The 18,321-nt window shown below is 35.4% G+C and overlaps 1 protein-coding gene across 2 annotated transcripts in view; it reads left to right on the forward strand.

Moving 5' to 3' along the window:
- BDP1 (B double prime 1, subunit of RNA polymerase III transcription initiation factor IIIB) overlaps nucleotides 1–18,321 on the forward strand; it is an 81,497-nt gene that overhangs the window by 31,492 nt on the left and 31,684 nt on the right. For both annotated transcript variants that reach the window (XM_011220600.3, XM_034656329.1), the window contains 10 exons: nucleotides 2,387–2,546; nucleotides 4,456–4,550; nucleotides 5,256–5,457; nucleotides 6,225–6,337; nucleotides 7,487–8,591; nucleotides 9,702–9,889; nucleotides 10,522–10,744; nucleotides 13,733–13,911; nucleotides 15,326–15,530; nucleotides 16,577–16,716. In XM_011220600.3, the coding sequence (XP_011218902.1) occupies nucleotides 2,387–2,546; nucleotides 4,456–4,550; nucleotides 5,256–5,457; nucleotides 6,225–6,337; nucleotides 7,487–8,591; nucleotides 9,702–9,889; nucleotides 10,522–10,744; nucleotides 13,733–13,911; nucleotides 15,326–15,530; nucleotides 16,577–16,716 (2,610 nt within the window). The remainder of the gene's footprint in view (nucleotides 1–2,386; nucleotides 2,547–4,455; nucleotides 4,551–5,255; nucleotides 5,458–6,224; nucleotides 6,338–7,486; nucleotides 8,592–9,701; nucleotides 9,890–10,521; nucleotides 10,745–13,732; nucleotides 13,912–15,325; nucleotides 15,531–16,576; nucleotides 16,717–18,321) is intronic.

The raw sequence follows: 18,321 nt of genomic DNA on the forward strand, positions 1-18,321 counted from the left end.
TGAGCCGAAGGCAGACGCTTAACCGCTGTGCCACCCAGGCGCCCCTGTGTAATTTATTTCTGATTTTCTTTCAGAGATTTAAAAAAAAGTACTTTCAAGCTAATACGAATGTATGTTCTTTATATTTTTTCACTCTTCTTAAAATCCTAACGATTGTGTGTGTATACACACACACAATATACACACACATAGACACCATTTTGCAGTTTTTTGGTTTTATCTTGATATCTTTGCATAAAGATCTTCCTTATTATTTTTTAATAGCTGCATAGTGTTCTGGTGTATATGTGCTGCTGAAGTGAGCTCTTCATAGTGTCCTGGCATGTTGTAGATGTATTAGAGTTTATATTATCAAAGCCCAACTGATGGCTATGTAGGTTGTTTTTTTGAACAGTGCTTAAAATCTTAAACCTCTATCCTTTAACTTGTATGTAAGTACGGTGGACCCTTAACAACACAGTGGTTAGGGATGCTGACTTCTTTGCAGTTGCAAATCCACAAATAAATTTGACTCTTCTGAAACTTAACTGCTAATAGTCTACTGTTGACTGAAAGCCTGATGACATAATTGGTTGATTAACATATATTTTGTATGTTACATGTATTATATACTGTAATCTTAGAATCAAAGTAAGCTAGAGCAGCAAAATGCTTTAACAAAATCATGAGAATGAGAAAATACATTTCTAGCACTGTACTGTACTGAGAAAAATCTGTATAAGTGGAATTACACAGCTTAAACTTGTGTTGTTCAGAGGTCATCTGTGTATTTGTAGGGTAACTAATCAGAGTGGAATTGCTTGCTGCAATTATATGTGTGTGTGTGTACACATGTACACATTTAGAATTTTGAGAGATATTTCCAAAGTGTTCTTCGTAAGAATTATACTAGTTTATATTTACACCAACATTGTAAGAAATGTCTCCCTTAACAGAAAATGGTGTTTATCAAAATAGGGTTTATGCTGGTCTTGATAGATTAAAAAATAATACCTCTGTATACCATCTCCATCCCATGCTTTGTTTTTAATGAGTTTTTTATTTTAAAATTTTCTCAACCTAAGGAAAAGTCAAAAGCATAGAACAACGAGCATTTGTATGTAATTCCCCTTAGATTCTCTGATTCCTACTGTTAGATTTGTGCTTGGTTGCACATGTGTGCACATCTCCCTCCCCCCCTTTATTTGTACTTTTTTTAAAACCAATTTTATTTTGTTTTTTTTTAAGTTGTTCATATTCTTTGTCCATTTTTTTTTTAAGATTTTATTTTTTTATTCGACAGAGATAGAGACAGCCAGCGAGAGAAGGAACACAAGCAGGGGGAGTGGGAGAGGAAGAAGCAGGCTCATAGGGGAGGAGCCTGATGTGGGGCTTGATCCCACAATGCCAGGATCACGCCCTGAGCCGAAGGCAGACGCTTAACTGCTGTGCCACCCAGGCGCCCTTGTCCATTTTGTTTTTTTAATTTGACGGACAGAGAGACAGCCAGTGAGAGAGGGAACACAGGCAGGGGGAGTGGGAGAGGAAGAGGCAGGCTCCCAGCGGAGGAGCCTGATGTGGGGCTCGATCCCAGAACGCCGGGATCATGCCCTGAGCCGAAGGCAGACGCTTAACGACTGAGCCACCCAGGCGCCCCTCTGTGTCCATTTTTAAAAAGAGCTTTTGATGCTACTGTTTGTAGGAGCTCTTTTTGTTTTAGGGAGGTTAGCCTTGTTCTGTGATTTGCAAAACATGCTTTCTTGGTTGGTAGTTTGACGTTGGACTTAAGTAGAAGTTTTTGATTTTTATGTAGTCAAATTTCTCATTTTTTTTTCTTTTATGGCTCTTGAATTTTTAGTTAAACTTCATGAAGGCTTACCCCAACTCAAGGTTATAAAAAAATTCATCCATGTTTACTGTATGGCTTTATTTATTCTGATCCACTGGAACATATTATGAGTATAGTGCAAGGAGTGGAGCTAATTTTATTTTAGTTCCCAGTGTTAATTAGTTTTCCCATCATCATTGCTTTGATATTATTTGTAGCAATGCATTTTTCTGTACTTTATCCTCACTGTTTTGAAATGCTGCCTTTTTTTTATATACTACTTTCATGTGTTTTGAAGTCATCTTCTAAGTTTTCTTTTGTGTTTCATTTATCTGTTTAGTCACCTATCAGTACCATTGTTTTAATTATTGATGCTAAATAGTTTGTTTTTAGCATCTGGTAGAATAAGTTAGTTACCTTGTCATGGCTCTTGTTTTTCAGTTTTCTTTGCTAACCTTTCTGCTTCTGAGTGGATTTTTAAAGAATTTTTCAGAATTTTATTTGACTATGCTTCCATGTTGGTGTGATTTAAATAATGTTCATTAAAAAAGTAAAAAATAAAAAATGTTCATTTTTTAGGGAAACTGATCAGTCAGGAAATGTTAAACTGATTGGAAGAAGACAACTACATAGACCTAAACCCAATTTATCAAGGGCAGTTGGGAAGAAATCTGTTCTTTCACAAGGTAAAACAGATGCAGAGAGCAAGAGTTTACATGCAGAAACTTCAGTTGAAAAGGTATGGAGTAAGAAGACAATTCTTGGAAAATAAAATTAAATTTTCCCTAAGTAGTTGGGAATGAATTGTTTAGTTTGTAATTATATGGTAATATAATTGATACTAAAACAAAGATATAAGAACTTACACATGAATAGTAAAAGTGTCTTGTGTCCTATTTATGCATTTAAGAACCTAGGGTGTATCATTTGAAACATACTCGGTAGCGACAAACCTCTTGTTTACTTATATAAGTTTTTAGAAATTAAAAAAAATTTTTTTAAAGATTTTATTTATCTGTTTGAGAGAGAGTGAGAGCATAAGCAGGAGAGCGGCAGAGGGAGGGGGAGAAGCAGGCTCCCCACCAAGCAGGGAGTCCCCATGCAGGGCTTGATCCCAGGACCCTGGGATCATGACGAGAGCCGAAGGCAGACGCTTAATTGACTGACCACCGAGGTGCCCCTACTTACATAAATTTTTTATTCAAAATATTTTTAACCTAGTTTCCATCAAATTATATCCACAGCCCTTTCCCCAAACACGGACATATTTCTGTCCTTCATAATCTTTGTCTTTCTTTTTATGTATGTAAACATTTCTGTAGTTTTTAATCATAACATACATGAGATTTAAAATTTTTTTCTCTGAAACTACTCATTAACCTTTTCTTGGGGTTAATCTTTTTAATAGCTACATCAGGTTAACATTAATTTACCTAAGCATTTTTCTAAGGATAGACATTTAAATTGTTTCCGTTTTTTAAACTCTCATAAATAAAAGCAAATGATTTTGTAAATAGCACTTTCTTAAGGAAAAAAGCAGAGGATAAATTTCCAGAGGAGGTGTGATTAATGGGTCAAAGTATTTTAAATATTTCTTGGCTTTGTTATGCATTGTCAAATGACAGTTAAAAAAAAAAGACTTTATTTACACTGGTATAGGCATTAAATGTATGTTCCTGTTTCTGTATATCTCTGCTGGCATTGTATTGTTATAAATTTTTTATTTTTGCTAAAACACATTTTAAAATGTTAACTTTTTTCCCTCTTATGTGAAATGTCTTTTTTATTATTTTGTACATAATACAATGTTTATTATAATAATGTAAAAATCGAGAAAATTCGGAAACTACAGATTATTGTAAAAATTAAGTCAAAAATTATCTGTGATTTCGTTATCCAGCTGCAGCTAACCTTTTAGCATGTATCCTTCCAGCTTTTTACTTAAAAAATTTAGTAGTATTAATTCAATTTTGTATCCTTCTTTAGTTCTTAACATTTCATAAATATTTTTCCATATTATTAAATATCCTTTGAAAACATGGTCTTAGTGACTTCATAATATTCTGTCAGTGGGTAAAACTGAATTTAACCATTTACTCATTATTGAATATTTTGTTCACAGTGTTTGGCATTTTATATAATGTTCTAGTGAACATCTTTTACTTTGTCTAAATATTTACTTAGAATAGAGTCTTAGAAATGGTATTAGAGTATGAATATTTTTTAATAGGTTTTATTTATTTGGGGGGGAGAGAGAAAGAGAGCACAAGTGGTGGGGGGAGGGGGAGAGGGAGAAGGGATACTCTCCTCTGAGTGGGGAGCCCGACATGGGGCTTGATCCCAGGACCCCGAGATCATGACCCCAGCTGAAGGCTGATGCTCAACCAACTGAGCCACTTAGGCACCCCAAGTATGAATGTTTTTTAGGTTCTCTATTTCACATTGGCAAAAGGCTTTCCAGAAAGGATATACCAGTTTTTATTCCTGTCAATAATAGATGGGATTATATGTTTTATAATGTTCACAGCTGTGTCGATGATTTATAAAACTCTTAGAAGAACAAAAAATGAAATGTCATTGTTTTAATTTCCTTTATTACAAAGTTTAGACCTTTTTAAGTCAATAAAATGTAAAAAATTGAATTACAGAATCATATGATGGAAAAGGATAAAGTGAATACATTGGACGTTTCTGGAATGGAGAATACAGAGAGAGAGAACCCAGAAGCTGAGACTGTATCTAAGTGAGTATTTAGGAAGTAGAATAAAAGTAGTAGCTTTTAAGAATGACTGTAACAAGTTCTCTACTGGATAATATCTGAATTTTGTTTCCATTTAGTGTATTTAAGTCTTCTTTTAACTGTAGGTGTGTTGAAAAATTTCTGTAGTGCTCTTTATGCTACTGGAGAAATAAATTATCATATGGATCCATTGGGTTCGCAGTTAAATTTCTTCTTCAACTTATTCACAGGATTTTAACATATTCTTGTTAGATTAATTAATAGTTAAGATACATGTTTCTGGATAGTTTTATGTATAGCAGGAGGTTTCAAAAGGGAATATTTAACTGGGAATTCAGATTCAGAGTAGGTCTTACTCTAATATGAATTTGAACCATTGGATTCTGGACTGTACATTTATGCCATAATTTTTGTCTAGTGCCCCGGAGGTGTACATTACAAACTAGTATTTTTAGTGGAGAATGGTATTGTCTGTCAGGTGTAGATTTGTCCAGTTTTGTGATGAAATGATTTTTATAGTTAGGGTTCCAGGATTATATCTGTCCCAAAGCATTAAGGTATAGAAACAGGAATATCTAAGAGGATGTTTTTGAGGACACTTGTAATTTTTTTTATATTCCAAATGGTTTACTTATTCATACCTTGGAGAAGGGAATACTGAAAGCAAACATGTGACTTCAGAATAACCATAATTCTATTCTTTTGTAGTTCTAGTTTGAGTCAAAAAATTGGTCTGCAGGAAGATGATCAAACAAAAGCTCTCGGACCAGCACGACTAAGGAGGGGCCGACTGCAAAGGCCAAAGCCAAATGTAGGTAAAGCTGCTGAAAGAAAAGAAATTCTTGCATCACAGGAAAAAATTGAGGCCAACGTAAAAAAGAATGAAAGTGAATCCTGTATTGCTAGAGATGTAAGTACTCTGATTCTGGCCAATTTTTTTGTTAAACAAGTACTTAAGCCTCTTTTACCCCCTTCTTTAAAGAGCAAGACTGTACAATTATGTACATTGTATATTAGATTTAAAACCAAAATCTCAGAGCCAGCAGCTCTGCTACTTGTAAAGCCATTTAACTCTCAGCAGTCTGGATTTTGAGCATTTACATAATGGAGATCTGCTTTGATCTTATTACCTCATGTTTGACTTGCCTCCACCTCCCCATCATTTAGATGTTTGAATTATGCTTCCTTTTTGAAAATATAGCTAAATATATGAATTTTAGCTCTGGCTTAAACAGAGTAACATGTTAAATAGAATTCCAAGAACAAAGATGATGAATTTAGGTTATTTACGTAATAACTAGTCTTTGTGATAAGGGTAAGAGTTCAGATCATAGTTTGATTTGAATTTCTTTTGTTATAATTCTCAAGGTCTATACTGTAATGATACTATTCAGAGGACAGACCCCTGGGAATAATTCTAATAGACAAGACTGAAGTGCTGTAACTTGCTTTCTGATTAAGAGGAAAAGAATGGGGGCTTTGAGATAAGGTAGAAGGTGTAGCTTGTAAAATTTTTAAAGATACTTAAATAACATTAAGAAGTGTTCTTTGAATATCATTTTATAATTTTGAAATGTTCACCATTTTCCTTGTACTAAAATTGGACAGTATTTTCAATGCAATTTTTTATAAATGGGTATTTCATTGTGAAACCTTAAAAATATGTTTGTTGTTAAGAGTCCTGAACAAGTAGAAGATCAGTCATGTAAAAATGCTGGCTTTGAAGACATCACATTACAGTCTGAGAAGGAAGATAATTCCTTTCAAATGAATGTTAATGAATGTGTAAGGTAAGCATCATCTTACTGGTTATGTAATCTTTGAATTTTATGTACAGTTTTAGAAATATTTAATCAATTTTTTAAAAGCAAATCAGGTTGATATTTGTGTATCAAATTACATAATATTCACAAATATAATTTCACTTTTCAGGGCAATTTATGTTATAGCTTTCATGTTAATTTCTCAGTTATTGGTGATTTGATGAGTTGATTTACTCATCATAAATTAGACCTGAATTAACATGCATATTAGATTAAATATCTCTGTCCATATGTGAAATGCAACTTATTTTCTTACATTTGTTTCTTTGGGATTAGATTGATCCACATATGGCCTTTATTTAAGGTTCACATAAATTTTATGTAAAACCCATATGTAGAAACCCATACTTCTCCTAGCCACATGTCGCTCTTTATATTTGTTATTTCCCCTCTGGAGGATACCAAACAAAATCGATGGATTATCGCTATACTTTGGAAAATGTTTTTCCTTTGGAAATAGTCAATGTATACAAAAGTAGTGAGAACATAATAGTGGACTCCTGTGCACTACTATGTAGTTTCAACTATTACTAGTATTTTATCAATCTTTACATTTAAAGTCTGGTCTTTCTTATACTTTCTTGTTTAGATCATACTTCAGTCTGGCTGTTTGAGATGCTGGTCAAATCTGGCCATAAAAATGTGTTGCTTAACTCTTATGGCAAGACATGTGTCTGGATAAGACATGGGAGGGGCCAAGAGGTAGGAATAGTAGACACAAGTTGGTTTAGCGCCAATGCAGAGGCCTGGAGACTCTTAGCCAGTATTTGGGAAGGATTGTGTGGGTGACAATTAGAGACTGTTCAGAGCCAGTTGACTATTACTCTAATTGACCTTATTGGTAGATTTCTCTTTATACACGTCTCTGTATGAGTAGATATATTTATTTTAAAAATTTATAATTTCAAAACATGGGGTTTTTTTTCCCGTCTCCTTTAATTTTTAGGTTTTATCCAGAGATGCCTGAGGCTTTCTTAATTTATTTTTTACTTTTTTATTTGAGAATTCCTGGTGTTTCAGTAGTATTTTCTCAGCCATCCTTTCTTCAGCTGGCATTATGGTTTAAAATTTGATTGTATGTGTGTTTTTTTTTTATATATATATATATATATATAGTATTCAAGAGGATAATAAAGTCCCAGTTCTAAAGACTCGATTTCAGAAACCAAAGCCAAATATAGGAAGAGGAGCTAGAAGAAGAGAAATTTTCTCAAAGGAAGAGGTGTCACAGGAGATTGTTGCATCTGGGCAATTCATAGCACCTTTGAGAGAAATTACGAGAGTTGAAGAAACCTTACCAAGCAAGAGGATATCAATGGAGGCTAATACTAGTAAGGAAATGGAGTCATATTTAAAAGAAACTGAAGGAGACAACCCTCCCAGAGAGAAGATACCAGAAATGATGGACAACACTGTGGAAATGGAGACAGATTTGAAAGAAACTGGAAGAGAGGTTTCCCCAGGGGACACTGTATCAGAGGTGTCTGATATCACTGAGGAAACAGTGATAAATTTGGAAGACACTGGAAGAGAGGTTTCCCCAAGGGACACTGTATCAGAGGTGTCTGATGTCACTGAGGAAAGAGTGACAGATTGGGAAGAAACTGGAAGAAGAGAAATATCCCTACAGGAAAATGCCCTGGAGCTCAGCACTATAGATGAAATAGAAACAGGTTTAGAAGAAACTGGAAGCAAGGTTTCTGTAAGGGAAAATGTACCAGAGATGGTTGATACCACCGAGGAGAAAGAGACACATTTAGAAGAAACTGAAAGAAAAGAAATAGACACAGATGGGAAGGCCCCACAGGTCAAGACTCAAAATGAAATGGGGACAGATTGGAAAGAGATTGAAAAAGGAACTTCCCTGAGGGAAAAGGTACTAGTGGGGATCAGTGCCATAGGGGAAAGGGAGATCGATTCGAAACAGACTGGAGAAAGAGACCTTTCCCTGATAGAAAAGGTGTCAGGAAAGACCACTGCTATTGAAGAAACAGAGGTGGAATCAAAAGAAGATGGAGGAGACATTTCCTTGAAGAAATGCATATCAGAAGAGATGAGTGCTCCTGAAGAAATGGCTGCAGATTTGGAAAAAACTGGAAAAATAGACATTCCTCTAAGGAAGAATGGAGCAGAGGAGACTAGGACCTCAAGACAAACTGACACAGATTTCATGCAGAGCAGTACTAGTTGCTCCAGCACTGTGCCTTCACTAAATATCAAAGTATGTATTTTTCTGTTCTTTAGAAAAACTATTTTTCAACACTTTTTCAGAGAAAAATTATCAAAATAAAAACCGTGATTATTGCTCTTAAATCCCACAACATTTAAAATCTCTAAAAGCTTAAAGTCTTTCCCAGCTCTAAATTCTGTGTGTTAGGACCTTAAAGAAACTATGTATCTTTAAAAAAAAAACTTAAAAAATATTTAATTATGGATAAGTTACCATTCTTAATGTCATTTTGAAGTTACTCTTAGCTAAAAGGAGTGTAGGGAATTGAACTGAATTAGTGCTGACTCTAGGATGAACATATATTAGAATTATTTCTTTTGACCAAACATCTTTTTCAGTTTTTATTTCCTGTCCCACTCCACTTTTATTTTATTTTTTAGATTATTTATTTATTTATTTATTTATTTATTTATTTATTTATTTATTTATTTATAGAGAGTGAGCAGGAGGGGCAGAGGGAGAGAAACAATCCCAGGCAGACTCTGCACTGCGGGTGGAGCCTGACATGGGGCTCACTCTTAGAACCCTGAGATCATGACCTGAGCTGAAACCGAGTCGGATGCTTAACTGACTGAGCCACCCAGGTGTCCCCCCACCCCCACTCCACTTTTAAATTTTATTTTATTTTATTTTTTAATTTTTAAATTTTAGGTTATTTTAGAAAGAGAGTGAGAGAGAATGAGAATGGGGTAGGGGCAGAGGGAGGGAGAGTGAGAGAATCTAAGGCAGGCTCCATTCTCAGCATGAAACCTAATGTGGGGCTTGATCCCCCAACCCCGAGATCATGACCTGAGCCGAAATCGAGAGTTGGATGCCCAACTGACTAAGCCACCCAGGTGCCCCTAAAATTTCCTTTTATTAAGTTTCCAGTGGGGCTGCTTGGCTGGTTCATTCGGTGGATTGTGTAACTTTTTTTTTTTTTTTTTTTTGCATAGGACTCTTGGTCTTGGGGTTGTAGGTTTGAGCTGCACGTTGGGTGTACAGATTACTTAAAATCTTTAAAAAACCCAAAAGTTTTCAGTTACTTGAAGTTCACACAATTGTGACATTTTCCATTTGTGCCAATTTACTGTGGTTAATTTCCTGTGACTATTCCTCTAGAACGTTAGCAGTGAAGTACCATCCATGGTGCATAGACCTGAAGAAGAAAAAAGAAATTCTGAAAAGGAACTGTCAGATCACTTGAATTGTTTGAAGACTTCTTTGCAGACTTCTGAACCTGATAAAAGAGAAGACCAGGGGATGCTATCTCCAGATGTTCCAGAGCAGTTTTCAGATACTAATTTAAGGTACAAGTATATTGGTCTGTGTGCTTTTAAAGACAAAGCATCTATTTTTTTTATGTTTTTTAAAAGATTTTTATTTATTTGAGAGAGAGAGCAAGAGCAGGGAGAGGTAAGGAGAGGGTGAAGCAGGCCCCCCCCACTGAGCAGGGAGCCTGATGGCGGGGCTTGATCCCAGGACCCTGTGATCATGACCTGAGCCAAAGGCAGATGCTTAACTGACGAGTCACCCATGCACCCAAGATGAAGCATGTAAAGTTATATTTTCAGGTATCAGTAAGATTTCAAAACATATCATCTATAGCGTAGTGTTACAGATTTTAAGCTTTGGGATAATTGGGAGAGAATTTTGAGGTCATTGTGACAGTAGATTGAGAGGATTACTAATATCAGAATTGTATGTAACACATACTCCTAAGTCAATATGGGTGTGAGAACCCGTATTTTCTCTTTGGAAAGATGTTAGGTTTATACTTCAGTTGTATTCCTCATATTTTTCAGGATCTACCAAATAGTCCAGTTTGTTTTCCTGTTAAGAATTTAATAATATTTACTGCCAATTTTTCAAGTTGTCCTAAGTCTCTGTTCTCATTGCCCCTTCAACTTGTTCTAAAGTTTGATAATCCTTTTTCCAAAAGCAAATCTCTTCCTCAAGAGCAGAAGCCACTTGAAGTTAAACCAGCACCTTTTGTGAGAAGTCGATTCAAAAGACCAAAACCAAACTTAGCAAGAGCAACCTTAAAGAGAGAGACTACAGAAGCAGAAAAATATGTATCTGGGAAGAAATTGGAAACTGGTAAAACTGAGGCTGTTGTGGTCCAGCATAGCAGTGAACAGATGAACACTCTCCCTTCTCAACATGTGAGTGCTATTCAAGGTGGATGTTGTTTGTTTTAGCCATTATGGTTACGAAAGTAAAACAACTGGGATTAACATTTAACAAATATTTTCTCATATAATTTTTGCTGCATGTGATACTATTCTTGCTGTACTTAATGTGGCTCATTATTCCATGTGGTTTTGCAAGAATCTTGTATCTCTCGTGATGGGCAAGTATGTCATGGAAAGGAATTTAAGAGGCCTGGGATCTAAGTTCTGATCTTTATTCATCGTGTGACCATGGCCACATGATGCAGCTAGTTTCTCCACAGGAAAAATGAGTTTGATAGTCATTCTTTATTTTACTTTATTGTTAAGGTGAATTAAAAAGTTAAAAGCGTGGGGCGCCTGGGTAGCACAGTCATTAAGCATCTGCCTTCAGCCAGGGCGTGATCCTGGCGTTCGGGGATCGAGTCCCACATCAGGCTCCTCTGCTGGGAGCCTGCTTCTTCCTCTCCCTCTCCCCTGCTGTGTTCCCTCTCTCGCTGGCTGTCTCTCTGTCACATAAATAAATAAAATCTTAAAAAAAAAAGTTAAAAGCTTGATAGGAGTTAAAGGAGATGTTTTATTTAATTTGTTAACTTGGTCCATAACAATTAAGACTGTGTGATATAATATCAAAAACTTCGAAAGGAAATGTTAACACTCATAAGTTGAGTGTTCTAAATATAAAAGTCCTTTTTTGGCCGTACAGATGGCATGGGTACATGAAGAGATATCAGCATAATTACTCATTAGGAAAATGCAAATCAAAACCACAATGAGCTATCACCTCCCACCAGACAGAATAACTAGTATCAAAGAGACAAGAAATAGCAAGTGTTGGGAAGAATGTGGAGAGAAAGGAACCCTTATGCACTATTGGTGGGAATGTAAATTGGTGCAACCACTGTGGAAAACAGTATGAAGGGTCCTCAAAAAATAAAAAAGAATTACCTTATCCAGTAATTCTACTAGTGGATATTTGTCCAAAGAATATGAAAAGACTAATTCCAAGAGATAGATGCACTCTTATGTTTATCATAGCATTATTTACAATAGAGAAGGTAGGAAAGCACCAAAGTGCCCACCAAAAGATGAATGGATAAAAAAGATGAGTTGTGTGTGTGTGTGTGTGTGTGTGTGTGTGTGTGTATGTATGTATGAGTTATGTGTGTATATATATATATATATAAAATATATATGTGTGTATATATTATATATATATACACACACACAATGGACTATTATCCAGCCATAAAAAAGAATGAGATGTTGCCATTTACAGTAACATGGAGGGGCCTAGAAGTCCATTTTGCCAAGTGAAATACTATGCTAAGAGAAATGTCAGAGAAAGACAAATACCATATAATTTCCCTTACATGTGGTATCTAAAAATAAAACAAACAAACAAAAAAGACTCAGATACAAAGAACAAACTGGTGGTTGCAAGAGGAGAAGGGGGTGGGGAGATAGGGGAAATAGGAAAAGGGGATTAAGAGGTGCAAACCTCCCTGGGCCCCTGGCTGGTTTAGTTGGTAGACCATGCAACTCTTGATCTTGGGGTTGTGAGTTTGAACCTCATGTTGGGTGTAGAGATTACTTAAAATCTTTAAGAAGCACAGATTTTCATGAGATAAGTAAGTAACAGAGATAAAAAGTACAGCATAGGAATATAGGTAATAATATAGTAACATACGTATGGTTATAGGTAGTGACTGTACTTACCGTGGTGAATACTGAATAATGTATAGAATTGTTGAATCACTGTGTTGTACATCTAAAACAATAAAACACTGTATGTCAACTCTATTTCAATAATAAAAAAAGACAAGTTCATAAAAAAATAAAATGTATTTTTTTAAAAGTGCAATTTTGGATTAAAATTCTTCTATGTTTTATTTTTATTTTTTTTTAAGATTTTATTTATTTGGGAGAGAGAGAGAGCACACGTGCGCGCATGAGAGGGGAGAGGGTCAGAGGGAGAAGCAAGACTCCCTGCTGAGCAGGGAGCCTGATGCGGGGCTCAATCCCAGGGCTCTGGGATCATGGCCTGAGCCGAAAGCAGACGCTTAACTGACTGAGCCGCTTCCCAGGAGCCCCTTCTTTTATGTTTTAAAATGGCTTAGTTCTGGGGTGCCTAGGTGGCTCAGTTGGTTAAGCGTTCAACTCTTGATTTTGACTCAGGTCTTGATCTCAGGGTCATGAATTCAAGCCCATTGTGGAGCCCACTTAAAAATAAACAAATAAAATAGCTTAGTTTTTACAATGCTTGAACATTTGTACTTTTTCTTCATGATCTTATATTTTTAAAAGGTATATCTTTTTTTATTGATTATTTTATCTGATTATTAAAATCTGAAGTTGAAAAAATATGTAATCTAAAAAGTGAGAAAAAAAATAGAAAAAATAAAAAGTGAGAGTCCATTATAATGTCCCATTTCTACCTCCCAAGTTAATCAGTCATATAGCTGTTTTGAATATATCCACCCAGCCTTTTCTGTATAGATACTTATTTATATAAATAATAAAATGTGTGCATATTTTCATTGTTTTCCAAAAATGGTGTTATAACTTGCCTTTTTTTTCACTGAACATAATATTGTGAATATATTTTTGGATCAATATATACAGATTTATCTTCTCAGTGGCTCTGGACTGTTCCATTATAAAGAACTTATAATTTATTCAATACCCTACTGATAAGTTTGTCTTACTCCCAGTGGTTTTTATTTTGTTCTTGCTCTCTTGGGGGTCTGTTAAATGGGTATAGTATATATCTTTGTATGTACTTTTCTGTATACTTACTTGAGTATTTTCGTAAGATACATTTCTAGAAGTAAATTTGCCGAGAATTAAAATTTTTAGTAGATACTGTTCTATTGTCTTCTACAGAGAGACTTTACCAATTTATTTTGCTAGTACTGTATGAAAGTTCCTGTTTCCCTTTACTTTCATCAACCCTTGAAATTTTTCTTATCTGCCTTTTAGGATATGGCTTCCGTAATGACATCAAGAGAAAAAGATAAATCAGGTCAGAGGGAGGAGGAGACTGTAATATTACCATGTATACAGACTGAAAAGGACCTTTCACCTTTGAGTTCTTGTGATCCTGAAGAGAAGTCTCAGCCTACACAGGCCCAGGAAAAGGAATTAATTGTTTCTACAGGGTAAACAGTCATACTTCTTTGAAAACTTAAAATATATATATTTAAAAAAAGAAAGGAAAATCTAAAATACAAGAGAGAATTCTTTCAAGTATTTCTTCATTGTCATTAAGATGTGTTAATGTATTTTAAAAGTGAATACCAAGAATACTCGGTTTATTTTTATTTATTTTTTTATTATTTTTCAAAGATTTATTTATTGGGGGGGTGCGCAGGGAGGACTGGCAGAGGGAGAGGGAGAGAGAGTCTTAACCAGCCTCCACAGTGAGCACACAGCCCTATCGGGGTTTGATCTTAGGTCTCTGCCATCATGACCTAAGCCGAAACCAAGGGTTGGATGCTTACCCGACTGAGCCACCCAGGCGCTCCAAAAATACATGGTTTATTTTTATTCATGTGTCAGACTGCCTAAAATAGGAAATCACATTGAGTTAACAACTTCTAATGGTTGCCTGCTCGTATTCACTATTAACTGCTCAAGGTTTTATATAAATTATTGCCTTTAAAAATACATGTATATAAAGATTGTATTCATTATCTCCTTAAAAACTGTAGTAGAGGGGCGCCTGGGTGGCACAGCGGTTAAGCGTCTGCCTTCGGCTCAGGGCGTGATCCCGGCGTTATGGGATCGAGCCCCACATCAGGCTCCTCTGCTATGAGCCTGGTTCTTCCTCTCCCACTGCCCCTGCTTGTGTTCCCTCTCTCACTGGCTGTCTCTATCTCTGTCAAATAAATAAATAAAATCTTTAAAAAAAAAAAACAACAAAACTGTACTAGAATGGTGCCTGGGTGGCTCAGTCAGTTAAGTGTCTCCCTTCAGCTCGGGTCATGATCCTGGGGTCCTGGGATCGAGCCCTGCTTTGGGTTCTTTGCTCAGTCGGGGGGAGCCTGCTTCTCCTTCTTCCTCTGCCTCCTGCTCCCCTGCTTGTTCTCTCTCTCCGTCAAATAAAGAAATAAAATCTTTACCAAAAAAATTGTAGTAGAAGACTTATTTGCCGTTTTAACCATTTTTTATGAATATGGTCTAGTGGCATTAATGCTCATTCACAAGAATGTACATTCACATTGTTTTTAAACAGTTAAAACATATATCTCCAGAACTTTTTCATCTTCCAAAACTGAAACTTTACCCATTAACAAGACCACCCCATTCCCCTTCTTCCATTCCCTGGCAACTACCTTACTTTCTGTCTCCACGAATTCGAATCTTCTAGGTACCTTATATTCATTTCCTTTAGAGAATTAAAGTAACGATTTTTTTAAAATAAAAAAAAATACATATTTATCATCAAAGTAATTTTCCTCTAATGGTATAGAATTTTTTTATAGTTAGGGAAGATTAAAATTTTATGTTTTTACAGTAGTTTTCACTTTTTACAGTCCAGTTCTCTCTCTTTCTCCCTGTCCTCTCTTCTAGGGCTCATAATACAAACACTTTCCAGCAGGAAGTGAAGGAAAGCGTTATCCCAACTGCTCGAACAGTAAGGAGCCGATTTCAGAGACCCAGACCAAACATAAGAAAGACTGGACAGAGGCAAATAGAAAAAGGTGAAGCTGAAAGCGTAATTAAGGAAGAAAGAACAATAGTACAAAAAGATGAAACTAAGAAGTTCTTGACAGCGGTGAGTTATTGTTATGTTAATTGGGCCTTTTCATGCGTGTTAAAATATGAAATGGCAGCTCAGACCGAGTTTAGGATATAGGCATCTGACACTTATTCTCATCAATGAGTATATAACATATCTAGTTCTGTTCCAGTTTTACCATTCTGGATTTTTTTCCTAACTAACGAACCTATTCATTATGAAAATGTTCAATTAATACAACATATCATAATGGCTGCCCCAATGTTATCACCTTGACGTAACCATTGAAAACCTTCTGACATACCTTACTGGGTATATCTCCATGCACACGTGTGTACGCTTAATGTAAATTTAAGTAAAATCTCTGGGGCACCTGGCTAGCTCAGGTGGTAGAGCATGCAACTCTTGATCTTTGGGTTGTAAGTTCAAGCCCCACATTGGGTGTAGAGACTACTGAAACAAAATAATTTTTTTTAAATTATAAAGTACATGCGTACATGTTATTTTGTGACTTATTTTTTACTTAATAAGTGACTTTTCATGTCGAGAAGTACAGAGATAAATCATTTTTCATTGCTGCATAACATTCTGCTGTTTGACAGTTTAACCAATCTTTTGATTTATCTTTTGCTATAAATGCAAGTAGTGTAATGCCCTTTTCAACAGATCTTGTTTCTTTCGCCTTCTTTTTCTCTGTCTGCCAAAGGAAAATCTAGATTTAAAGCGATATAATCCTTGTTTGAAACCTTCCTACCCCCAGAAGAAATCATTAAACTTTTTTGGAAAAGATCATTAAACTTTTTTGGAAAAGATCATTAAACTTTTTTGGTGGCGGGGTAGGGGGGTGGTGGGTGTTCACAACAGATAATTATTTAGTTTTTAAAGTGTTCTGTAAACATAGTAATTGCAATAATTGAACTTTCTCTCTGAATTAGTTTTATTTTGGGCAGCAAAACGTGAACATCTCATACGTAGTTTGACTCTTAGTTTTGAAAATCTCAGTACCTTTCTTAATGATTGAAATATTTTAGGAGTTACGTTCAGTTGTTAAAAAAAAAAATGCTATTCTTTTGTCGTTTTAGCCAAATTCTCCAGTTGGAACTGAAATTGAAGTTGTATCCTCCGAAGTTTCAGAAGGTAGAATGAATGAAAACCAGAGTCATGTGGTTCTTGTAGAACCTCTTCATCTTAACAGAATAAATGTTTTAGATGAAAAGATGAGGTGAGTTTGCTTTTAGAAAAGCATAAAACTTTCTAAAGATAAAGGTTGAATAACGGAATATCAAGAAAATTTTGTGAAAGGATAAAGCAATACTTTATTATGAAATAGAATATTTTATTTATTTATTTTTTAAAAGATTTTATTTATTTATTTGACAGAGATAGAGACAGCCAGCGAGAGAGGGAACACAAGCAGGGGGAGTGGGAGAGGAAGAAGCAGGCTCCTAGCGGAGGAGCCTGATGTGGGGCTCGATCCCACAACGCCGGGATCACGCCCTTAGCCGAAGGCAGACGCTTAACTGCTGTGCCACCCAGGCGCCCCTTAAATGGATTGTTCAAAATAACATTGGCAAATTAGTTTTTATATTTAAGTTTTCAGGATTTATGACTTTCAGACTAGCAGATTCCTGTAGTTATATAAGCAGACCTTCCTGAAAGAAACTTTACATGTTTCAAGAGATTTATGCTGAACTTTTGTGTTTTTTAATGAGAGAAATCAAACTTTAGTTTATTTATGGAAACCCACACTCTACCCTCTCTCCCTTCTTTTTTTTCTTTTGAAAACCCTTTTTCTACTCATGAAATTTATTCCAGCTCTATCATGACAGATACTTTCTTCAGAGTAAAAATCTTTATAGTTTTAAAATTAGGTTGTTCCTAAGTCCAGTATTGCCTTGTCCCTTTTGACTTAAGTAGCACATTAAGTTTATATATGTACTGTACTTTTACTTGCTTTTGTAGAATCACACTTGACTGTAAATAGCTTACGTTAAATATAACCTATTTTCCTAAATACATTGGCCTACACTGGAATGTATTTAGCCAGCATCATAACCTTGTTGGAATTTCCTGTGAACTTCTTTGGTGTTTCACTGCCAGAAGAGCTTTGCAGACTTGGAACATTTGGAAATGTAACTAAGTACTTTCTCTTCTAGGTAATTTATTAGAAATATTACTTAAGATTAGTCTTTAATGTAGATCTTTCAGAGAACTACTGATAAATACTTACATACTTAATTTTCTTTATAATATCCAGGTTTATATTAGTTTTAAACTTCCCAATTCAGAATTCAGATCCTTGCCAGTAATTAAAATATTTTCCAGGAAAACTTAAGATACAGCTTTTCACAGGTTGTCTTGGGAGCTATACCTACTCTATTGAATGTTAAACCTTGTCTTTTTCTGATTTGGCAGATGCAAAATGATTATATTGAGATCCTATGACACTGGCTGTCAATAAACACTTTTCCATAAACTGACAGGTCTGTGATGGGAGAACAGACTCTGGCTTTCAAGCCTGACCTTGAACCAGAAGGACCAAGGATATTGTGACCATTGTATATTTGTTCATGCTTCAGAGCCCAGTTGAAGATAGTTGTTTAAAATACCATTATGAAACCCATGTTCAATACTGGCTTTTTTTTGGTATCTAGTTATTTCTCTGAAAATTAAAGTACCGTGACACTATACACCAGAATCAGTTAGTGAAAGTAAAAAAAAGATTAATATTACTGAAAACTATTTTCCAGACTGTACAGAAAATGGAAATTATAAAAACTTTTACATTCTTTTTATCAGCATGTGTGGTTTCATTTTATGTGCTTGG

This window comes from Ailuropoda melanoleuca, chromosome 3 (assembly GCF_002007445.2).
Source record: "Ailuropoda melanoleuca isolate Jingjing chromosome 3, ASM200744v2, whole genome shotgun sequence".
NCBI classification, from domain to species: domain Eukaryota; kingdom Metazoa; phylum Chordata; class Mammalia; order Carnivora; family Ursidae; genus Ailuropoda; species Ailuropoda melanoleuca.